Below are 26,496 nucleotides of genomic sequence, written 5' to 3'. Positions count from 1 at the left end.
ATGTTTTTTACGTCGGTGGCAGAATTGGTAATTGGAAAATGAACATGTTAATTAAGTCCGTGGCAGTGAATGAGTTAAAGTTGTCTCACCAATATTGTGAGTTCATCATACATCATAGCAAGGTACACAAACCAAACAACACACAACTACACAGCTACACAACCCAAACCTCTACCAAAGTGTAATTGTGATTTAAACGGCAAATTGTTTTTTGATTATTACTAAAAGTTGATTCAAGGTTCAAGGTGTTCATTTCACAAAGCATGCAAAATAAAGTCGATTTTCTTCATTCTATTTTATAATATTTTTTTTCACGTCTGGAGACTCACATACAGATGTGCCTCCTGCAGGAGACTTGGCTCAAATCTGAACCTAATTACTTTCTTCTTACTTCCTACTATTTTTGGGGCTTTTCGGCCTTTATTCAGATAGTACAGTCGAGTATGACAGGAAACAGTAACTCTTGAAAGTGTACAAATTCCGCGTCATCAGCGCCAATACCCTAGGTGGGGTTGGCGAAAGGGCCTTTCTGTGTGGAGTTTGCATGTTCTCCCCGTGTCTCCTAGGGTAGTTAATACCCTCACAAAAACATGTAGTAATCCTGGTCACTATACTGCCTCCCCCTGGTCAGCCGGGGCGCCTGATGGAGGGGAAGGGAACTGGTTGGAATAACGTGTTCCTTCCACGCGCTACGTCCTAACCAGGGAAACTCCCCCCTGTCAGGTGATAAGAAGGTCAGTTGGCTCTCATGCATTGAAGGAGGCATGAGCTCGGCCCTGGCCTCCCTAGGCTGGTGGGGGGAGTGTAGTGCCCAGGATCACTTAGCAAATTGGCACCGGGTGAAAAAAGGGTTACAAAATCACGGGACTTGCTGGTTTGCTTTTTTTTTGGAGCGGTACTTCTGTGGTTTTGTTTTGAACTGAATTCTGCGAATTGCAGTACTATATCAGACCATAGAAAGACGCTGTAATGAAAATAGCCCGTAAATGAAGCCGATTTTTCAGCTATTTTAACCAATTTGCTATTGGTTGTGTAGCTTGTCAATCAAATCATCCCGCCCCTCCTAGAGCATACTTTATCGTCAATTTTAAAATAAATGGGACCATAATTTACCAAAACGCATATTATGATGATTGAAAGAAGACTTTAAACTAGCGACTGGAAGCATATAGTATTTATGACAATGTTTATTAAGGTAAGAAAATCAAGTCTAAAGTTCGGCAAAAACCCATCCGTTTGCACTGAGAATAATTATTTCTGACACCAGCAGGGGTAAAACTGCAAAAACTACAGGCTATTCATATGAACTGTCACTTCCTATATGGACTCAATTTCAAAGCAGGAAGCTGGGCCCTTGGCTTCAGTTGTGGTCGGAGTCTTCAGACTCCTCCCCCTGCTGCGTCCAGTGCATCACATTCTTCTTCATCCTCCTCTTCCTCTCTCCCATCAGCATGGCGCCCAGCACGGTGACCATGATGGTAATGGTGATGATCAGAACGGTGACGGTCTCGGCCATGCACAGCTCCGTGTCAACGTCGGTCAGATGGTACCTGTTGGAGATTGACCGTAAAGCAGGGGTTTACGGTCACTGCCCTAGAGGTCTCGGACCTCTAGGGCAGTGGTTCTTAAAGTGGGGTCCGGGCAGTGGTGGAAAAAGTACTCAAATGTTTTACTTACTTGGTACAAGTATCAATACTGTAAATGTAGAAATACTCTGTTACAAGTAAACGTCTGTTATTCAGAATTTATTTAGTAAAAGTACAAAAGTAGAAACTACTCATTATGCAGAATGTCCCATTTAAAAATGTATTAAAATCTTTAGAAAAATGCAGATCTACAAGCTCACAACGCGTCACATCGCGACGCGTTGTGAGCTTGTAGATTGGTTATTTTCAAATCGCCTAAATATATAGAGAGCTTAAGTGGTTAATGTATCTTTAGTAATACAAAAAATCGAAATATAAAAACTAGTAACTAAAGTTTTAAAATAATTATGGTGGAGTAAAAGTTAAAAAATAAATTGCCTTAGAGATGTAGTGGAGTAGAAGTAAAAGTACTGACATTTGGAAATACTCCACTGTAAAAGAATACCTAAAAAATGTACTTAAGTACAGTACTTTAGTAAATGTACTTAGTTAGTTAGTTAATACAGCATCACAATCATTTTAACCACTTAAACCATAATTTTATACTTTTGCTACAAAACAATAGCAGATATACAAGCTCACACATATTGGCCACGCTAATACGTGTCAATTTGGGTCCTTGACCCAATTATTATTGTAATCATATATTGTTTACATATTTATGTATGTTTGCGTATTATTGATAGTGGTTTCCATTTGTGTGTTTTGTGTTTACAGTTAAATAACCTGCTGCTACAACATCACATCTACTCGTGTTACCGTTAGCACCCATTTTAAGGAGAGATAATGTTTGTAGTGTCTCTTGGGCTGGCTGATAATAGCAAATACTATATAAGTGGTAGTTTGGTTTAGTTATGTGTGTTTAAGTGTGAATGTGTGTGTGTTAATACATTCCTAAAAGTCAGTATTGTTGTTGTTGCTGTAGTTGAGTGATTTACACCAATTTATCTACGTGCATCATCCCTGGACCGAGGGGTAAATCTTGAGTTAGGTTGAGCTCAGATATCGGTACTGTACTTAAGTAAAAAATTAGGTACTTTTACTTTACTGGAGTATTTCCAATTTCCAGTGCTTTAACTTCTACTCCACTACATCTCAGAGGCAAATATTATACTTTTACTCCACTACAATTATATGAAAACTTTTACTAGTTACTTTGCAGGTATAAATTATTACATTATAAAACTTCAGCCCTATTTTATACATTACCTATTTATATACCTATTTGAAAATAGCAGATCTACAAGCTCACGCGTTGTGAACTTGTAGATCTGCTATTTTCAAACATTTTGGTACTTTTACTTTTGATACTTTAAGTATATTTTGATGCCAATACGTGTAACATTTTGAACACAGGCCTTTTACTTGTAACAGAGTATTTTTATATTGTGGTGTTGCTACTTTTACTTGAGTAAAGTATGTGAGTACTTTTTCCACCACTGATAATAATAATAATAATAATAATAATAATACTAATAATAATTACCCGTGCAGTATGGGCGGGGCTCCACAGCTCAGGTTGAGGTAGTCGTCCAGGTAGAGTCTCTGGACAGAACGGAGCTTCCGGAAGACTCTCTGCAGCTCACAGTCACACAGCCAGGGATTCCCCTGGAACAGGATGTGACTGCTGTGTGTGTGCAGAGACACAAAGGTCTGCAAACAACAACAACTATTATTATCATAAGTCTATTTATTATTATTTATATTTTATTTATTTCATTGTTTATTTTTTGTAAAAGACGATATTTTATACCTAGGCTATTTGAAAATAGCCGATCTACAAGCTCACAACGCGTCGCATCGCGACGCGACGCGTTGTGAGCTTGTAGATCTGCTATTTTCAAATATTTTTTACTTTTGATACTTTAAGTATATTTTGATACCAACACTTTTGCACTTTTAGGCAAGTAACATTTTGAACACAGGCCTTTTACTTGTAACAGAGTATTTTTATATTGAGGTATTGCTACTTTTACTTAAGTAGAATATCTGAGTTCTTTTTCCACCACTGCCTACAACACGTGCTGTCTTTTATTTTTATACTGTGGTCATTCTGAAGTAGACTACTAGACTTCAATGGCAGTTTCTCTATAAACGATCTGTATTTCACCTATAATCAATTAGCCCTGTATTTGCTCAATATTTAAGCCTATTAATTTAACATAGCCAATGGCAACAGCTAGTTTCAGGACATACACAGCCGGCTATGACCTGGGCAGCATATCTTTTCGCGTCTATGATCCGGTCGGGAGCGGAAGTAACTGACGTCACCCCAAAATAGGTCCGTCGACTAATAAAATCCATGATGCGGCGTAATTTAGCTTACTTTTTAAATGTAAATGTGCGTGCACTTTCCGGAGACTATTTAGCCTATGTATTATTCCACGGGGAAATTCTATTACATTTAAATAGGGATTGGGGAACCAAAACAAAGCGGCACCGCAAAACCGGATGGGCAGAATCCGGAAAGAGAATTATTTTTGTATATTTTTTTTTTTTCAGTAGGCGTGGCCTAGACCGGATCATATGGGTCTTTAATAACGCATACCAGGCTTTCCTCCGAGGTGGAAAGACTGGTGACGCGAGGTTAATGACTATGACACGCAGGCACGCACGCACACACACACACACACACACACACACACACACACACACACACACACACACACACACACACACACACACACACTGACCTTGAAGTGAATGCTGCTCATGTGGTTGTGAGTCAGACTGAGTAGAGTCAGGCTGGTCAGGGGTTTGAACACTCCTCCGTCTGTCTGACTGATCTGGTTCCCTCTCAGGTTCAATACCTACAATAATAATAATAATAATAATAATAATAATAATACTAATAATAATAATAATGATAAGGGTAACAATAATAATGATAACAATAATAATGATAACAATAATAATAACAACAACAACAGCCACTATTATTATAACAAATGTAATCCTTTTATATATATTTGTATTGTGTTTTACCTCCAGGGAGCGCAGCATAGAGAACATGCCAGCGTTCAGAGCAGTTAACATGTTGTCCTGTAGGTGGAGCTGTCGCAACGCACTCATGGATCCAAACGCTCTGGTCTGAATGTTGTGGATCTGATTACCTGTAATTACATTACATTACATTATATTACTGGTCTGAATGCTGTGAATACCTGTCTGTCTGTCTGTCCGTCCGTCCGTCCATGCAATGGATGGACGGACGGACAGATAGAAAGATACATTAAATAGATAAATAGATAGAAAACAAAGATTTATTTTGGTATTATTCCACTACAAAGCGTCATTTAAAGTCATTTAAAAGTCATTTAAAAAGCGACACTTTTGAGCACTTTTAACCTATGCATCGGCCATTTGAAAATAGCCGATATACAAGCTCACAACGCGTCCGTGTCTGCAGACAAGTACATATTAATTTGGGGGTCATTGACATGAAAATGTGTGAGAACCACTCGTTTAAACAACATTAGGAACCAAAACCCAAACTAGAAAAAGTGCTCCTCGGAGCACAGGTCTCCGCCAGGTCAGGTAGGTTATTGTGGCCTCCTGGTGGCGCTAAAATAGGCCAATGTGAAAAGGGTGCCATTTCTTCTTAGGCCTTGCACGGCAATCTGACACTGCATTCATGATTTGAGGCATTTTGTTCAAAAAATGTGTTTTGATAAACCTGCTGGTGGCGCTATGACAAGCCAATCTTAAAAGGGTAGCATTTGTTCCGCAACTTAGTGTGAAAATGTGTGCAAAGTTTGACCGCAATCGGGCACTGCGTTCATGATTTGTGGCATTTTGTTCAAAACAAGCCACTACTGCAAACTTTAGATGTGAATCTTAGCCAATCAGGATGGAATATGAAAAATCAAAGGAGTCGTAAGGAGTAATATAAAGAAATGTGTTTTACATAAGTCGGCCTCCTGGTGGCGCTATAAAAGGCAGACGTGAAAAATGCAGTGCAAAGGTTTTTCCTTGACCTCTAGGGAGTGCGCATATAGTTTTACACAGATCGGTTCAGTTACAGGTAAAAACATGAAATGGCCTGTTATAGCGCCACCATGAGGCTGATTTGAAAATTTCACGGAAATTGCATGCTGTGTTCATGATTTGAGGTATTTTGTTTTTGGCATTGAGGTTCTGAATTGGCATCCAGGGAGTGTGTGTGCACAGTTTCGCTGTGATCAAGGCAACGGATCGGGAGATTAGCTGTTCACAGATGGACACGCGGACGGACGGACGGACGGACACACAAGGACGGACGGACAGGGGGCAAAACATACTCTCGCCATGCCTTTCGGCCTGGCGGAGACAATAAACAACTACACTTAAGAAACAAGCCTAAAAAATTGCAACCCGTAACTACCAATATTTACAAGCGACAGAAAAACAAGCCACTTATAATAAGCAAATGGCAACACTGTAGAGGACGTCGGGTAAGCCCGACCCTCGAATACCCAAGGGTCCGACTGCGACCCGGCTCGATCTCGGGTCCATTCTAAAGATGATAGATCTAATCCAGGGGTCTTCAACGTTTTCAGGCCAAGGAACCCCTAGCTGAGAATGAAGCAGGGACCCCCCTATAGTGTATAAAATTGTGTTTCAGATTATACTTTTTTTTGTTTACTTGGTCTGCTCTTTTTTCCCCTCTACACCTATACCTCTTTGCCAAAAATAGCCGATCTACAAGCTCACAACGCCTCGCAGCGAGGCGTTGTGATTTTGGCTGTTTTTGGCTAAAGTTCTCCTCAGAAAAGGGATGGTAGGGTTCAAGTGGTTAATGTAAAACAAAAAATCATATAAGACAAAGATTTGGCGGACCCCCTGTAGTAACTCTGAGGACCCCCTAGGGGTCCCGGACCCCCTGTTGAAGACCCCTGATCTAATCTATAATAGATAGTATACTAGATCAATCTAATCTGTAATATAAAGCATAGTATTGTAGATAAATCACCTGTGAGGTTGAGTCTTTGCAGAGCATCCAGGTGGTAGAAGCTGTCACTGTCCAGGACAGAGAGCCAGTTGTAGGCCAGTTGAAGCTCCTTGAGGAAGCCCAGCCCCAGAGAGAAGCCCTGCAATTCACACCCCACGGTTATTAGAGTCAACTCAAACTAACTAAATGACAGAAAGTAGATAACATTCCTTTTTTTTTATCCATTTGAAAAAACAAGGCTTTCAAACATTTGGTGTGTTTACAATACTAACTAAAACTAACTAAAATCATGGAGCAGGATGTCCTCGGTTTTAGTCTTTGTCTTCAACATCAAAAATGGCCAAACAAATCAAAACCAAACTAATCTAACTACACTTTCACAAAATCTAAACTAAACTAAACAAGCAAACCCGCTTTTATAAAAGTGAATCAAAACTAAACAGAATTTTTAAAATAAAAAATTAAAACGATACATTGTAAAGTGTTATAATAACTGGCCCAGGGCAGAAAGGTGGTCCCTAAGGGGTCATCTCTATGTTTGTTCCCCAGGTTCTAGGTTTCCCAGGTTTTATGTTTCCCACTTACCATAGGGTTAGGGTTAGGGTTAGTGTTAGTGTTAGTGTTAGTGTTAGTGCTAGTGTAAGTGTTAGGTTCAGGGTAAGGGTCGGGTTGGGTAAGAGGGGAACAAAGAACCCGGGAATTGTCTGTACTATACTTATACAAGGCTTAAAGAAAAAATGCCATGTCATCGGCTGTCAAATTTGCTTTCTTTATGTGGCTCCAAAGTTCATTGCTGTGATGTTCAAGCAAAGCCTGGATAGCTCAGACGGTAGAGCATCAGACTTCTTAATCTGAGGGTCCAGCGTTCAAGTCCCTCTAGAGGGTTCTGTTCATGCTTGAAAGAATATGTAAATGTTTGAAGCGTTACGTGGCATTGCAAAATGATGTTGCAGTCAGTTTGCAGAGGCGCACATTGGTGCCTGCTTAAAATTACATTCATGTATAAAATTGGCCTAAACTTGCTGTGTCTTTGAGGGCAGCTGCACAGCGCTGACACCTACACTTAGACTGATTCAACTATAAAAGTAAAACCAGACATCTGTCAAGTATGTTCGTGTCTGGAGAATGCGGGTGTCAGCCCTGCCACCTCTCGCATGCAAAGCAAGTGATCTACAATCTGAGCTATTTCCCCATACCTCTGGATGTTCCGGAAGGGACATTTTAAGTGGAATCTTCCCTTTGATCAAGTGTTTTAATATGAAAATCAAACACACTTTTGATATTCTGAATGAGCACCTATACAAATAGAGGTTATTATCCGGATAAACAACTGATATAGAATACGGGTATCGATACCGTATGCTAAGCGAGCACTCTACCATCTGAGCTAATTCCCCTTTAGCACAGCTGTGCTATGTCGATAATTGGCCTCAGAATTAACCAAAAATACACAAGTGTACCAATGCCATAGGTGCTTAACTGAAACTATAAAATCAGATGTTTCCCAGAAGTGTGTTGTTTGTACTGCTTCAAGAAAAAATGCCATGTCATTGGCTGTAAAATTAGCTTTCTTTAAAGGGGAAGACCACTCATTTTCAACATTAAACTATGTCTTTAATACACCTTAGAGCTGTTGTGTGGAAATAAGAAAAAAGTCCCCCCCCCCTTCTATGTTGCCTAGAAAAGGATAATTGATTGAGGTCATGTGATCAGTGACATACGCACGGTGTACTTTTGGCTCCGCCCCCTCAGTACTTTCAGCCCTCAGGGACTTTTTTCTTATTTCCACACAACAGCTCTAAGGTGTATTAAAGACATAGTTCAATGTTGAAAATGAGTGGTCTACCCCTTTAAGTGGCTCCAAACTTCATTAATGTATAAATTGGGCAGAGCCTTCATAGCTCAAACGGTAGAGCATCAGACTTTTAAACTGAGGGTCCAGGGTTCAAGTCCCTGTTCAGGCTTTCCATTCATGCTTGCAAGAATATCTATATATTTGAGGCATTGTGTGGCGTTGCTGCTGAGCATGTTAGTGAGTGCTTAAATTATGTTTTATGCTTAAAATTGGCCTAAATTTGCAGTGTCTTTGAGGTAGGCTCCACAGTGCTGACACCTTTGCAAATGTCATCCAGTCTTTGGCTGATTCAACTGGAAGGTAAAACCACACATCTGTCAATAGATTCTAGTCTGAAGAATGCGGGTTATGGTCCCAGCACCTCTACAATTGCAGTTATTGCCCATGGCGACCAGTTATTATCCGGATAAACAACTAGTTGGAGAATACAAGTATCGATCCCGTCACCTCTCGTATGCTAAGCAAACACTCTATCATCTGAGCTAATTCCCCTTTAGCACAGCTGTTCCGCAAGCTATTTCAATGTCGAGAATTGGCTTCAGAATTAGAATTAGCCAGTCTGGGGACTGTATGAGCAAAAAGAGGGACGGGTCGGGATTTAATTCATAAATGCAAGTTTGCTCATCATGGCGCTTCATTCACTATATCAGGAATAAATGGCAGTGTTAACTATAAAGATAATGATGTGGCCATCCACATTGATGAATTGTCTAGTCTTATTCTGTATTATTATATTATTCTATACCTGCATATTATTCTATGCATGTATATTTTCATCCACGGCTATGGTCCAGCTGTATGAAACGTCATATGTGATCGCGGAATTTGCCGTCGCTTTGAAATGACGCTAAAGTGCGTTCCGATCCTGTGAGGCCAACGGGTCGACCACACGGGTCCTCGCATTTAATCCTCTCCTCCTCGCAGGGTCGGGGCTTGGGCGCGAGTGGAGGACGCGAGGAGAGTGAGCGAGTGAGTTTGGGGGACTGGAATTCAGCTTAGGGTTAGGGTTAGTGTTAGGGCTTTAGGGTTAGGGTTTAGCTTAGGGTTAGGGTTAGGTAAGCGGAGAACATAGATCCCGGGCAACATAGAACCTGGGGAACATAGATACACTCCCGTTCCTGCTCAGGTCCAGTCTCTGTACTAACCTGGACCAGGGCAGACAGACAGAATGATAATAACGTGTACTAACCCGGCCCAGCATAGACAGGCGGTTCCTGCTCAGGTCCAGCCTCTGCAGGAACTCCAGGTGGGAGAAGGTTCCGTCCTCCACGGTGCTGATGCTGTTGTTCTGCAGCAGCAGGATACGCAGCTTGCGAGCCCCTTGGAAGAGGGTATCGTTATTATTATCATTATTTTTAGCTTTTTGCCAATTAAATACTCACACATTTGTGTGCTGTCACTGCTGTTGTTTCCTACTGGCTCAACTGCCAGTGAGAAGCCCCCACCAGGAGGACATATAGAGCCTTCGTCCTACTCCTCCCGCCCAACACTCCCTGCTGACAGGCGCCGCCACCCCCCAGCCTGTAGGAGTACGTGCAGTGACAAATATCACCTTCCCCGCCCGGCTTCCCTCCCCTGAACACGGGCCAATAGGCTCTATGCACAGCAGCCATATTGGGAATGAATTGGGCCCCTTCCTTACTTCCTTCACAGGTGTTACCAATAATACTAATTAAGGCTCCGTTCCATTTAGTGTAGCACAGTGGTTGTCTTATTTTCAAGGACCCCCATAACTCTAAGAGTGTACAAATGGAACCTGTTAAAAGACTCAAGGAGAAATCATGCATGATGTCATCTCAAATCACCTCAATCAATCAGGATTGAATGGCAGCTTGCTCTCCGGCCTTACCCAGCTGCTGGGGACTATTTAACCACACCTACTCCACTCATTCTGGTTCAGATCCTCACCACAAACAGTAAACCTCCTGATCTCCACCATTTCTCCAATCCACCATTCTCCAAACCGGTCCATGTGTGCGTCCACCAAACAAACGTGAGTCCTTTGAGCCTAATGCCATTGAAGATGAGTGGGCCAGCAATGGGCCATCTATATGTCTGCTCTCCCAGCATGGGCTAACAAGCACATTGAGAGACAATGTGCAACTTATTATATGGACTGGACTGCACATTATTTGAATGCACCAATTGAGCAATTCACACCTGTTTATTTGTTTTCACCTGAGTTTATGAGCAATTCACACCTGTTTATTTGTTTTCACCTGAGTTTATAAGCAGTGCATTTGAGTTATGTTTATTGCCTTTTAGTTTACTACTTATTGAGTATATAATGAATTGTTTACCTGCTTGAACTGCTTATTATATATATATATTATTTGATGCCTTAATTCCTTATCCATTACTAATTGACTAATGACTTGATGATTATGATTATGGACCAAGTTCATTATGAATATTGACTCCCCTTATTTCTTATTGTATTATTGAAGATGAATTGGATATAATTATTAATACCGAATATTGTATTTCTGTTTACTCCTTTGTACAGCACACAACTATCTTCAGTAAATATACCCCACCGGGGTTAACTCGAGCTCTCTGCCTCTGCCTCCTCTCATTTTCCTTATATGGTTAGCCTGACCCGTGACTATCACCTGCTCACCCTGTCAGTCACTCCACCTGAACAGTACCCCTATAGACATTCTTTCAGAACCAAATGGACCTTTACGGGTCCATTTGGTTCCATTTGTACACTCTCAGAGTTACACACCCACCATAAGGGGCCATTTGGGAACCAAAATGGAGTGTTTCTAGTGAGCCAACATGCACAATATCAGCACCCTGACCAGAATGGAACAGAGCCTTCATTAGTATCATTGGTAACACCTGTGAAGGAAGTAAGGAAGGGGCCCAATTCATTCCCAATATGGCTGCTGTGCATAGAGCCTATTGTGTTCGTGTAGACGCTTGACAAAACGATGGATTCGAACCCACAACCTCTGCGGTGGTGGGCAGGCACTGTACCACTGCACCACCCGAGCGAGGAATTCTGATTCAGATTCTTATCATGGATTCCGGTTCTTATCAATTCTTAATGTTGGTTCCATGATGGTAAAAGAAAGAAAAAATATGAAAATAAATTAAAATATTTGAAGATAAGGTTTCATAGCTGAATGGTGAGAGAGCCTGTCCGGGGAACTGCAGTCCCCAGTGGTCCCAGGTACGATTTCAGGCCTGGCCAGCAATGTGTCGTATGTGACTGGTTGAAGCGTCCTTGAGCGAGACACTTAACCCATTAAGACCTGAGGCCGCGTCCCAAAAAAATCTAAATCCTAAAAAAAAAATGGGAAAAAAATATTTAAAAAATAATTTTCACAGGTTTTTCAAAAATAGCAGATCTACAAGATCGTAGCGTGGCACTCGGTGCCGTGCTATGAGCTTGTATATCTGCTATTTTTGAATAGCCAAAGAAATCTAAAGTGACATAGATGCGTTCCAGGTCTTACCCCCTAACTGCTCCGCAGCCCTTGTGGACAGCAATCAGCTGGTAGAGCTGAAACCGAATTTCCCCAGAAGGAGCAGATGGGTCAATATTATCCACCCAAAATATTAGGTTTCAAGGGTTTTCACTTTAAAACATGTTTGGGGCCATTTTAACCCCAGACAGTTTTTAAGTTGCTTGATTCAGTATTTAGATTTAGATATTTGGTATTAATTTGATCAGACAGCCCTTTCCTATCCAAATACATTGTAATGCCAAACTCCATTTTAGCCATTATTGAAAACACCCGTCCTTAGTTCTGGTGGATATTGTCCTTCGTGATTTTTTTCAATTACTTTTTTCAATTATTTTATTTTATTGATTTACTATTATACATTTTTTATTTTCCAAACAAATTATTAAAAAACCCTCCCCCACGCATTGAAGGGGGCCGTCCAGTCCAGAACCAATACCAGAACGAAAGACGGGTGTGTTCAATGAATCTAACATGATTAAAATGGAGTTTTAATGGGGCGTGTCCGATAAAATGAATATCAACTAGCTAAATACTGAATTGTTACTTATTACTTAAAAAATGTCTGGGGTGACGCCGAAAAGCCAGAGTAGACGTTGAAATGACCCCAAACATTTTCGAAAGTGACAGACTCAAACTAAGGGCATTTTCTCTAGCCTGGAATCCAGACTGATTCGCTATGTCCGTCTTTTTCTCACTTTTTCTCAACTTAGCAATCAGTCTGGATTCCAGGCTACATTTTCTCTATGATTTTAGTTTGTTTTAATTTTGTAAACATGAAATACCTTTAGTCACCTGCTTTATTTTAATTTTAATCATTTACATTTTTTTTCCCAATTCTAGTTTTCATTATTTTGTTAGTTTCAGGTAAATATAATAACCTCGCTCGAGCGCTGCCTTATAGACGTGACTCTAGGAGATAAGGAACCTTATTCAATAGAGGTGTCGGGAGACAAGGAACCTTATTCAACAGAGGTGTGGTGAGGTGGAGTGTAGGGCGACACAGTGGTGTAAAGTAACAAAGTACATTTACTCAAGTGTTTTAAGTACGAATTTGAGGAATTAAAAAATGTCAATACTTTTACTTCTACTCCATTACATCTCAGGTGCAAATATTGTACTTTTTACTCCACTACAATTATTTGAAAACTTGAGTTACTAGTAACTTTGTAGATTTTTTGCATTAACCACTTTATCCCTATATACTTCGGCTATTTGAAAATAGCCGATCTACAAGCTCACAATGCGTCGCTTTGCAACGCGTTGTGAGCTTGTAGATCTATTTTCAAAAGATTTTTATACATTTTGAAAACTTGTGAAATGGGACATTCTGCATAATGAGTACTTTCTACTTTTGGTACTTTAAGTACATTTTGATACCAATACTTTTGTTCTTTCACTCTTTTTTTTTGATGACTTTTACTTGTAACAGAGTATGTCTACGTTGCAGTATCGGTACTTTTACTTTTTCAGTACTTTCACAATCACAACAGATCTACAAGCTCACAGCACGTCACTTCGTGCTGCGCAATGAGCTTGTAGATGTACTCTTTTTTTAAATCGTAAAATGTTTTGCTAATCTTATTATATGTATATATTATGTTATTCAAAACAAACATTTTTAACTCAAATATTTGTCCCTGGAACAAAACCTTTTTGAGATGCATTTCAGTACTTTTTTTCCACCACTGGAGACTTAATTAGGAACCTCATTCGCAGGGCCGCTTCTCCCTACACGCACACTATCAAAGAGGCCCCCTCTCCGCTCCCTTCAGCAGAAAATAACGTGCATTACTGCGTTCACATCAGCGCAGACAGAGGGTGTCGTCACCTGATTCGGATGCTATCAATGCATAGAATGGGAGATTATCACGTTCTATCAGACCATTGAATGGGCGAAGTAGGCGACCTACCGTCTACCCCGCGATTTATCAGACCATTCAGTGGGCGTAATCAGGAGCTACTGACCTACCGACGGAGATGACTTAAATACTTTAGTTTCGGTTTTGGTTTTGGTTGTTTCGGTTTCAGACCATGACGGAGGCGCGCAGTCTCAGGCGAGGTGGAGCCCCGCGACGGGCCACCGAAGGAGCTAAGGCGACTGAGTTGCCGTCCGGAGCGGTGCGACCCTCGCCTGTGCCTACTCAGCGCCGTTCGAGTTATGTACCGATATGGACAGAATCGTAAATATTGTTGTGGGGACTGCTCCGCCTCCGTCGGTAGGTCAGTAGCTCCTGATTACGCCCAATGAATGGTCTGACAAATCGCGGGGTAGACGGTAGCTCGCCTACTTCGCCCATTCAATGGTCTGATAAAACGTGATAATCTCCCATTCAATGCATTGATAGCATTCGAAGCCGGTGGTGTCGTGAGGTGAGGTGTGAGTGTTTGGGGCGACACCTAGGTGGCTGAGTCTTACCTTGGAAGGAGCGCGGGGCCAGGGAGGACAGCAGGTTGTGGCTCAGGTCCAGCAGCTCGGTGGAGGGGGGGAGGGCGAGCGGCGAGCGGGTGAAACCCGCCCCGGAGCAGATGGTCAACTTCACGTCCACCCTGCAGTCACAGCCCGGCTCGCACCACCCAGCATGCACCTGGGTCGTGGAGATGGCAGCACAAACGTTGCCGTTCGGGGCAGAAACCTCTAATCTCCATCATTTTAGCATTTTCTTGGTATATTAACCCATTTAGACCGGGAAAGAATGTGTGTCATTTTTAGATTTCTTTGGGCTATTAAAAAATAGCAGATATACAAACTCAAAGCATAGCGCTGTTAGGATTTAGAAGATATTTGTAGAATCCCCAGAAGCAAAGATTTGAGTTAAAAAAATCGTTTTAAAAAATATATTTATTCAAAGAGTTGCACAAAATTTCCATTTTTTTTTTTGTAGATCTACAAGCTCATAGCACGGCACTCAGTGCCACGCTATGAGCTTGTAGATCTGCTGTTTTTTTGATTAGCCCAAAGAATCTAAAAATGACACAGGTGCGTTCCCGGCTTTAAATGGTTTAACGCTGTACGTGATCATACTACAGTGTCACACAAAAGCATAAAAAGTAGCAGAGCCACAAGGCACGCGTTTCGAGCGTGTAGATCTGCTACTTTTGATGCTTTTGAATTTGAATCCTGAAAAGTAACTCTTTTGGACATGAGAGACATTGGAGACAATGATTTAGTTCATTATGACTCACAAAAGTATAATAATTATATATAAACAATGTATAGCGCTTTTCTAAGTAGCCAAATACGCTTTACACGGGGGAAAGAGAAAACGGGGGAAGGAGAAAACAACAATTAACTAGAAAAAGTGCTCCTCGGAGCACATGGTCTCCGCCAGGTCAGGTATACTATTGTGGCCTCCTGGTGGCGCTATAATAGGCCAATGTGAAAAGGGTGCTTTTTCTTCTTAGGCCTTGAACGGCAATCGGACACTGCATTCCTGATTTGAGGCATTTTGTTTAAAAAAATTGTTTTGCTAAATTAGACCTGGTGGTGGCGCTATAACAGGCCAATGTTAAAAGGGTAGCATTTGTTCCTCAACATAGTGTGAATGTGCGTGCAAAGTTTGATCGCAATCGGACGCTGCGTTCATGATTTGCGGCATTTTGTTCAAAACGGGGCACTCTTGCAAACTTTGGATGTGAATCTTAGCCAATCGGGATCGAATATGAAAAATCTGTCTTGGTCACATGACTATAGAGATCATGTGTACCGATTTGCGTGAAATTTGGATAAAATTGGAAGAAGTAATGTAAATAAATATGTTTTACATAAGTCGGCCTCCTGGTGACGCTATAAAAGGCAGATTAGAAAAATGCAGAGCAAAGGTTTTTCTTTGACCTCTAGGGAGTGCACATACAAAGTTTTACACAGATTGGTGCAGTTATAGGCAAAAACACGAATCGGGCTGCCACCATGAGGCTGATTAGAAAAATCTCAAGTGGCATTTCTTCCTCGGCATAGTGGGAATGTGTGTGCAAAGTTTCACGGAAATTGCATGCTGTGTTCATGATTTGAGGCATTTTGTTCAAAACGGAGCAGTCCTGCAAATTTTGGAAGCCATTTTTTGCCAATCAGGATGGAATATGAAAAATCTGAAAGACACGATTCGTTTAATGACTATAGAGATACTCTGTGTACCGATTTGCGTGATGTTTGGACAAAATCTGTAGGAGTACTGTGAAAAAATGTGTTTTGCAAAAAGCGGCCGTCTGGTGGCGCTATAACAGGGTCATGTGAAAGAATTGGGGCAGAGGTTGTGAATTGGCATCCAGGGAGTGCCTGTGCACAGTTTCGCTGCGATCAAGCCAACGGTGCCGGAGATTAGCTGTCCACAGACGGACGGACGGACGGACGGACAGGGGGTAAAACATACTCTCTCGCCATGCCTTTCGGCCTGGCTGAGACAAAAACAACAATTTTATTAGGACATTAGGACAAAGCTGTAAATAGGACAAACAAACTGATAACAGACCGACGCTAAGTAGGTCGTTAATTCTCAAAAAAACTCACAAAAAGTTTAAAAAAAAATCACACCCTGTGTGAAGGAAGCGGTGCCTTTGGGGCGGGGCTTAACTCATTTCAGTTCGTCCCTATTGGTGGTCTGAGTCCACTTACCAAATTTGTACTTGGTAGCATGCTGCAAACTGGAATGATGGCTGTTTAAAGCCCAGCCAATGGGCAGACAGAGGGGGCGGGGCTTAGGTAATTACATTTCGTCCCTATTGGTGGTTTTAGTGCATGTACAAAATTTGTACTCCGTAGCATGCTGCGAACTTGAGTTATGGCTGTTTAAAGGCCAGCCAATGGGAAGACAGAGGGGGCGGGGCTGCAGCCATTCATGCTAGTCCCTATTGGTGGTCTAAGTCCACATACCAAATTTGGACTTGGTGGCATGCTGCAAACTGGAGTTATAGCTGTTTAAAGTGCCGTGCCCTAAACGGGCGGACGGACATAACAGACGCTGGGGGTCCCTGGACCCCGCTTTGATAACTTCAGCAATTCATGCTCGTCCCTATTGGTGGTCTAAGTGCACATACCAAATGTGGACTTGGTGGCATGCTGCAAACTGGAGTTATAGCTGTTTCAAATCCCGTGCCCTAAACGGGCGGACGGACATAACAGACGCTGGGGGTCCCTGGACCCCGCTTTGATAACTTCAGCAATTCATGCTCGTCCCTATTGGTGGTCTAAGTGCACATACCAAATTTGGACTTGGTGGCATGCTGCAAACTGGAGTTATAGCTGTTTCAAATCCCGTGCCCTAAACGGGCGGACGGACATAACAGACGCTGGGGGTCCCTGGACCCCGCTTTGATAACTTCAGCAATTCATGCTCGTCCCTATTGGTGGTCTAAGTGCACATACCAAATGTGGACTTGGTGGCATGCTGCAAACTGGAGTTATAGCTGTTTCAAATCCCGTGCCCTAAACGGGCGGACGGACATAACAGACGCTGGGGGTCCCTGGACCCCGCTTTGCTAACTTCAGCAATTCATGCTCGTCCCTATTGGTGGTCTAAGTGCACATACCAAATGTGGACTTGGTGGCATGCTGCAAACTGGAGTTATAGCTGTTTCAAATCATCCCGTGCTGATACGGACGGACGGACATACGGACAAAGTCAAGCTTAGAGCGGTTGGCACCGCTAAAAAGATATATATGAGGTTTCTGCCCGACATCAACGATATACATATTAAATATTACACGTTCTAGTATTGTCATATTGGCCATTACAAACCTTCACCACCTCGTCCGTCAGCATCAGGAGGAAGACCACCAGCCACACCTTCATCGTTCCACAGGTCTCTGGAAAACAGTGGAACAGAGACATGAAGCTTCATGTTAGCACAGTGGATCTGAAAAGTTTTCATTTCAAGGACCACCATGTCTCTTCTGAGAGTGTACACAAAACGGGACCAAATGGACCCTTACATATCTGTAACTCTGTACAAATGGAACCAAATGGACCCTTACAGGTCTGTAACTCTGTACAAATGGAACCAAATGGACCCTTACAGGTCTGTAACTCTGTACAAATGGAACCAAATGGACCCGTACTGGTCTGTAACGCTGTACAAATGGAACCAAATGGACCCTTACAGGTCTGTAACTCTGAGAGTGTACAAATGGACCCAAATGGACCCTTACAGGTCTGTCACTCTGTACAAATGGAACCAAATGGACCCTTACAGGTCTGTTACCGAGCGCCGATATATTGATAATCGGACTCCTGCTGATGGATTTCGAATGGCTGTCAATGTTTCTATAAATGGTTCATAACATTGTTCTGAAAGTGATTCCAAACTATATTGCTTACAATTAACATTGCTCTGTCCACACCACTGCAGATCTACAAGCTTACAGCGCGCCACTTCGTGCTGCACAATGAGCTTATAGATCTGCAATTTTTGAAAAATCGTATTTTTTTTCCCTAATCTTTGAATATATGTATATATTATTTCATTCAAAGCAAACATTTTTAAATAAAATATTTGTCCCTGGAACAACACTTTTTTGAGATGGGGGGTCCAGCATACATTGGCGGTCCTTGACATGAAAAGGTTTGAGAACCACTGATACATACGTTGCTATATCAGATTGAGAGATTAGACTGATTAGAACACATCAAGTATGTCCCTTCAGTATATGTAGACAGATACTAGACAGGTTTGCCTGTGATCCTATATTTACTGAGACACTACACTGTCTCTCTGTATTCTATGATCCTATAGTTTACTGAGACACTACACTGTCTCTGTATTCTATGATCCTATAGTTTACTGAGACACTACACTGTCTCTGTATTCTATGATCCTATAGTTTACTGAGACACTACACTGTCTCTCTGTATTCTATGATCCTATAGTTTACTGAGACACTACACTGTCTCTCTGTATTCTATGATCTTATAGTTTACTGAGACACTACACTGTCTCTCTGTATTCTATGATCCTATAGTTTACTGAGACACTACACTGTCTCTCTGTATTCTATGATCCTATAGTTTACTGAGACACTACACTGTCTCTCTGTATTCTATGATCTTATAGTTTACTGAGACACTACACTGTCTCTCTGTATTCTATGATCGTATAGTTTACTGAGACACTACACTGTCTCTCTGTATTCTATGATCCTATAGTTTACTGAGACACTACACTGTCTCTCTGTATTCTATGATCCTATAGTTTACTGAGACACTACACTGTCTCTCTGTATTCTATGATCCTATAGTTTACTGAGACACTACACTGTCTCTCTGTATTCTATGCTCATATAGTATACTTAGACACTGCACTGTCTCTCTGTATTCTATGATCCTAGAGTTTACTGAGACACTACACTGTCTCTCTGTATTCTATGATCCTATAGTTTACTGAGACACTACACTGTCTCTCTGTATTCTATGATCCTATAGTTTACTGAGACACTACACTGTCTCTGTATTCTATGATCATATAGTTTACTGAGACACTACACCGTCTCTCTGTATTCTATGATCCTATAGTTTACTGAAACACTACACTGTCTCTGTATTCTATGATCCTATAGTTTACTGAGACACTACACTGTCTCTCTGTATTCTATGATCCTATAGTTTACTGAGACATTACACTGTCTCTCTGTATTCTATGATCCTATAGTTTACTGAGACACTACACTGTCTCTCTGTATTCTATGATCCTATAGTTTACTGAGACACTTTTTTGTTACTTTTCAGGATTCAAATTCAAAAGCATCAAAAGTAGCAGATCTACAAGCTCGCAACGTGGCACTTTTCGAGCTTGTAGATCTGCTACTTTTGATGCTTTTGTGTGACGCTGTCGCATGATCAAGTAGGACATTCATTTATGAAAAAACACAAAACGTTAAAATATAGAGATAAGAGGTTTCCTCCCGACGGCAACTACTGTATATGCTTCATCAAATCAAGCTTGATTTATATAGCACATTTACAAACAGGCAAGCTGAACCAACAGGCAAATTCAAAAACATCAATGCAAAAACAACAGAGCAAGTTCACAAAACATTTAAGAGCAACAAAGGAAAACACTTTAAAAGACGACAAAAAAGGGGGAAGGAGAAATATGTATAAATGGAAATTACATACAGGCTATGTACGTAAATAATACGTACATAGACATAATTATGAGTGGAGTAAGATAAAAGCAAACCATGTAAATTAGATGCTATTAAAAGCGAGGGAAAAAATATGAGTTTTGAGTTTGGCCTTGAAAACCCCGATTGATTGGGGGGATCGGATGTGGCGGGGCAGGCTGTTCCAGAGTCGCGGGGCCGTGGCCATGAAAGAGCGGTCAAACCGGGTCTTTTTGAATTTTCGGGTTGGAACCTCAAGCAAAAATGTATCAGCAGACCTCAATTCCCTGGTTGGGACATATGGTTCTACAACTTAAGTGCGGAGAGGTAGGATGGAGCCAGCCCATTTAATTATTTGTAGATAAATAAAAACACCTTATAGATAGATCTACACTTCTTATGTTTTATAGAGCTAACAGTCCGTATGTTTTGTTGATCTACAGTACATTAGGATGTTGAGTGGACACACAGATAACAGATATCGGGTGTCTGTTGGAGACCAGAAGAAAAGCAGGTTTCAGGTTTCATGTCTGACCTCAATACCACCTGCAGACCCACACACTGTCTGCAAGTAGCTAACCCTGCTGGACACAAGAAGATTTTGTATTACTGTACTTAATTGGCTCTATGCACAGCAGCCATATAGGAAAGAAATTGGGCGTCTTCTTACTTCCCTCACAGGTGTTACCAATGACACTAATGAAGGCTCTGTTCCATTCTGGTCAGGGTGCTGATATCGTGCATGTTGGCTCACTAGAAACACTCCATTTTGTTTCCCAAATGGCCCCTTGGTCACATGGTGGAACTCTGAGAGTGTACAAATGGAACCAAATGGACCCGTAAGGGTCCATTTGGTTCCATTTGTACACTCTCAGAGTTATGGGGGTCCTTGAAAATAAGACAACCACTATGCCACACTAAATGGAACAACCACTATATGCCACACTAAATGGAACAGAGCCTTAATTAGTATCATTGGTAACACCTGTGAAGGAAGTAAAGAAGGGGCCCAATTCATTCCCAATATGGCTGCTGTGCATAGAGCCTATTCTTTAAGACCTGAGGCCGACACTACAAATGCCTTCAAAATCCGTCCGCGGACCCCCACCTCAAAATATTTTTGTTCCAGGGACACCCCCAGAAGCAAAGATTTGAGTTAAAAATGTTCACTTTAAAATAATATATTTATTCAAAGATTGGACAAAGTACCGTGTCGGTAGCACTTTACAATAATGACCCGTTATGAAGCATTTATAAACGTTTATAAGCAGTTTGTAGACTATTAACAAATCATTAACAACCTGTTTGTTGACATTCGTAAATGATTACTAAAACCTTTATAACTACAGTTACAAATCATTTATAAATTATTAGTAAGTAGTGAACTATTCATGAATAAGATACATCTGTAAATGATTATTAAATCATTTGTAACGACCCATTCTAAAGCATTTATAAATGTTTATAAGCAGTTTGTAGACTATTAACAAATCATTAACAACTTGTTTATTGACATTCGTAAATGATTACTAAAACCTTTATAACTACGGTTACAAATCATCTATAAAGGTATTAGTAAGTAGTAGGGATGTCCGATATTATCGGCCTCCCGATATTATCGGCCGATATTAGCATAAAAATCGAAATCGATATTTTTTTTGCTTTATAAATAAGTTACAGGAGTTTTTACTGTATATGGTGTGTGTGATATGAAATTTAAGCTTACCCTAATCACAGTAATCCCCGCATATATCGGTATCGGTTGATATCGGTATCGGTAATTAAGAGTTGGACAATATCGGTATATCGGTTATCGGTAAAAAAGCCAATATCGGACAACCCTAGTAAGTAGTAAAACTATTCATGAATAAGCCATGTATAATACATCTGTAAATGATTATTAAATCATTTGTAACTGATGTTACATAATATATACAAGCTATTGGTAGCTTGTTCATGTTTAACATATGCTTTGTTAAACATTCCTAAAGTATCTATACATCCTTAGTACATGTTATTATGTGCCCTATAGTAAAGTGAAGACAGTTCATCATTTACAACTGTCTGTTAATGTGTTTGTTCATGTTTAACTCATTCCCTGCCTAGAACGACTAAAACGACTTCTGTCCATAAGCCATGCCTGCCTAGAACGACTAAAACGACTTTTTAAAAAATAAAAAAAAGAAAAAATATTTTTTTTTTTTTTTTTTTTTTTTTTTAGATTTTTTTTTTTTTTTTTTGACCCAAAGACCAAGGAGATATGATTTTTTGAAGATATAGACTCCCATCCACTTCCTTGTTAACTTAAAACTTAAAAATTCTGTATCTCGGCTCCTGAGTACTTTTTTTTTTTCAATGAAAAATATGGCAGTGTTCAAACGCGCCAGAAATAATTCTGGCAGTGAATGAGTTAACATGCTTTGTAAAACATTCCTAAAGTATCTATAAATCCTTAGTACATGTTATTATGTGCCCTATAGTAAAGTGAAGACAGTTCCTCATTTACAACTCTCTGTTAATGTGTTTGTTCATGTTTAACAAATGCTTTGTAAAACATTCCTAAAGTATCTATAAATCCTTAGTACATGTTATTATGTGCCCTACAGTTCATCATTTACAACTGTCTGTTAATGTGTTTGTTCATGTTAACATATGCTGTCTGTTAATGTGACTTTCTCCTTACCTGTTGCAAACTACCTGGCTTTCATGAATGCAGACACCAAACAATTACTAGAATTATCTTTCATGTTTAATATATGATTCGTAAGACATTCGTAAAGGGTATGTTGACCTTTGCAAACGTTATCATGGGCCTTGTTGTAAAGTGAAGACTATGCATTATTATTTCATGTTTAACAATGATTAGTAAAACATGTGACATCAAAAAGTGGCAAAAGCAACGTTATAGAGTATAAAAGTATAAAACAATTTATTAAGATATAAAATGTAGCAACTCTTGGCCACAGCACACACACTGACATTTAAACAAAGAAATTCATCACAACAGAATCACAGAGTAGCAGCTTGGAGCCTCTGCAGTCACCACCTCCCAGTGCAAGTTAGCTTTAGCTGCTAAGCTAAACTGCTAAGCATGGAGGACATTACTAGCCTACACATCAAAACAAACATTGTGGATACAAACAGCCACCATCAAAATACAACCTGGTCATAATGCTACTTCATGTGTGTAAGATTAGCCATTTTATGTTACCTCGATCACCTGCAAGAAGACAGTTAAAACACATAAAACATGAAGTAGACATATTTCTGTCCAGTCTGCAACTACATCACTGTTCACTTCCTCCCTAGTAGGCTACTGCAGGTGTAATGCAGGTAATCAGTGTGTTGCCAGATTTTGCAAAAGAAACAAGCGGACAGGTCTATGAAAACAAGCCCAAAAGAAGCAACTAGGCTCAGGCGCATGATAACAAATGGTTTACATACTCTTTACGAATGTCTTACGCATCATTTGCTTAAAATGAAAGATAATTCTAGTAATTGTTTGGTGTCTGCATTCATGAAAGCCAGGTAGTTTGCAACAGGTAAGGAGAAAGTCCACATTAACAGACAGTCATAAATGATGAACTGTCTTCACTTTACTGTAGGGCACATAATAACATGTACAAAGGGTTTATAGATATTTTAGGAATATTTTACAAAGCATATATTAAACATGAACAAACACATTAACAGACAGTTGTAAATGATGAACTGTCTTCACTTTACTATAGGGCACATAATAACATGTACTAAGGATTTATAGATACTTTAGGAATGTTTAACAAAGCATATGTTAAACATGAACAAGCTACCAATAGCTTGTATATATTATGTAACATCAGTTACAAATGATTTAAGAATAATTTACAGATGTATTATACATGGCTTATTCATTAATAGTTTTACTAGTACTTACTAATACCTTTATAGATGATTTGTAACCGTAGTTATAAAGGTTTTAGTAATCATTTACGAATGTCAATAAACATGTTGTTAATGATTTGTTAATAGTCTACAAACTACTTATAAACGTTTATAAATGCTTTAGAATGGGTCATTACAAGTGATTTAATAATCATTTAGAGATGTATATAAATGGCTTATTCATGAATAGTTCACTACTTACTAATACTTTATAAATGATTTGTAACTGTAGTTATAAAGGTTTTAGTAATCATTTACAAATGTCAACAAACAGGTTGTTAATGATTTGTTAATAGTCTACAAACTGCTTATAAACGTTTATAAATGCTTTATAACGGGTCATTATTGTAAAGTGCTACCTATTTTCAAAAATAGCAGATCTACAAGCTCATAGCGCTGCACGACACGTCTGCGTCCTCGCCGTGGCGTCTACGTCTCTAAACAGATAAGCGAATATGGTAAGAAGCGCTGGCACTAGATGTACTCTGTTTTAAAAAACCTCTGACACTTAATGTGTTAACAGCCTGTCAACCTCAATAAAATTATACAATGTGCACATACAACAAAAAAAACAGATCTGATGTGTGATTTGTATTTTTTTTTTCCTTAACCAATTGAGTTTGCAATTATTGAAATATAGTGTTCATTCATGTGCTTTTCCTTCCAACATTCCGATGCATTCCATCACGGCTCCAGTTTGCGAGCCCCCAAAATAATCACATTAGAAGTGGAAACCCCCCCAAAATAATCATATTTGAACTGGAGACCGCCCCAAATTAATCATATTTGAAGTTGAGACCCCCCCAAAATAATGATATTTGAACTGGAGACCCCCCCCCCCAAAATAAAGATATTCGAACTGGAGACCCACCCAAAATAATCATATTTGAACTGGGGACCCTCCAAAATAATCATATTGGAGTTGAGGCATTTAGTTTGACTCTGTTCCACAGATAAATCTTGTGAAAATAGCTGATCTACAAGCTCACAACACCTCGCAGCGCGAGGCGTCGTGTGCTTGTAGATCAGCTATTTTCACAATATTTGCCTCTTTCTTATATTATTTGACAATTTGGCCAATGTTTGACAATGTTTTATAGTAAAGTGTGTTGATTACTTTTGATGCAGTAATGGTCTTTTTTTCAATTCATTTAAAAAATAATAATTTTGTATTAAAAAGTGCTTAAAAGTCCTTAAACTGTCTCTTCATTGGCATCTGGACACACCGCAAAATCATGTAGGGACTAGGAACCCCCTCTGGGGTCCATGGATTACCACAAAATGCATTATAAATTAACCACATAAGTCCTATTTATGTATTTATAAATAAATCAATAAATACATAGGCTACATCAATAAATACATAATACACCAATCAATCAATCAATCAATCAACAAACAAACAAACAAATACATAGCTCACAATGTGTCAATAGACAGACAGACAGACAGACAGACAGACAGACAGACAGACAGACAGACAGACAGACAGATACAGTAGATAGATAGATACAGTAGATAGATAGATAGATAGATAGATAGATAGATAGATAGATAGATAGATAGATAGATAGATAGAGCCTACCTGTAGTGTTGAACTGCAGGGTGTCATCTGAACTGTCAACAATGTGGTCGTCTGTGGAACCAGACATGTGATCCTCCCTCAGGGGACAATAGGAGAGGAGGGGGAGGAGAGGGGAGGGGAGGGTGAGGGGAGGGGAGGGGGGGTCTGAGGAGAGGAGAGGAGAGGGGAGGCTAGTGGAGAAGCAGTGGAATGCCCACCCTGTTACACACACACACACACACACACACACACACACACACACACACACACACACACACACACACACACACACACACACACACACACACACGTACAGCACACACACGTACAGCACACACACGCACACGCACAGAGACTCCTACATGTGAGACAACATTGACGGTCGGATGAAGTCATTGCAAAAAGCAATGGCAGGGGGCTTCTTTGGAGGACTACAGTATTGGACACACGTCTGAGTGTAACAAAACAAGGTTATAATCATTTTACACGCGGGATCGTCGGGATGAATTATCGTTCATTTGAATGCATTACACAAGACGAAAATGGAAATAGGCTCTATTCACAGCAGACATATTATGAAGACATTCACAGGTGTTACCAATGATACTAATGAAGGCTCTGTTCCATTCTGGTCAAACAGAGTCAGGGTTGCTGATATTGTGCATGTTGGCTCACTGGAAACACTCTGTTACACCAGTGGGTCTACAGTTGGGGTCCAGGGACCCTCAAGGGCTTCCAAATGGCCCCTTACAGGTGTGTAGCTCTGAGAGTTATGGGGGTCGTGGAAACCACTGTGCTAGACTAAATGGAACAGAGCCTTCATTAGTATCATTGGTAACACCTGTGAATGTCTTCATAATATGGCTGCTGTGAAGCCTATTGACTGATATCAGAGCGCTCTATGACGACAACACCAGAGCACTCTGAGATCGAAGAAGATTCTCATAGCATTTATGCTGTTTTGTTTGGTTCCATTTGTATGGTTCCGTATGTATGGTTCCATATGTAT

The 26,496-nt window shown here is 40.3% G+C and overlaps 1 protein-coding gene across 1 annotated transcript; it reads right to left on the bottom strand.

Annotated features, from left to right (window-relative positions):
- Nucleotides 1-1,360: 1,360 nt before the first annotated feature.
- LOC311058068 (uncharacterized protein) lies at nucleotides 1,361-25,575 on the bottom strand (the record flags this gene model as incomplete). Its single annotated transcript, XM_084075376.1, has 9 exons — nucleotides 1,361-1,550; nucleotides 3,133-3,299; nucleotides 4,340-4,456; nucleotides 4,632-4,759; nucleotides 6,598-6,715; nucleotides 9,621-9,751; nucleotides 14,324-14,492; nucleotides 17,640-17,707; nucleotides 25,509-25,575. 9 exons carry the CDS (start codon nucleotides 25,573-25,575, stop codon nucleotides 1,361-1,363), a joined length of 1,155 nt encoding a protein of 384 aa, XP_083931502.1.
- Nucleotides 25,576-26,496: the final 921 nt, after the last annotated feature.

The sequence above is a fragment of the Gymnoscopelus microlampas genome (genome assembly GCF_963454915.1).
Source record: "Gymnoscopelus microlampas genome assembly, chromosome: 13".
NCBI lineage: Eukaryota > Metazoa > Chordata > Actinopteri > Myctophiformes > Myctophidae > Gymnoscopelus > Gymnoscopelus microlampas.
The sequence above is the reverse complement of the archived record's forward strand: the minus strand, read 5'-3'. Positions and strand labels throughout refer to the sequence as shown.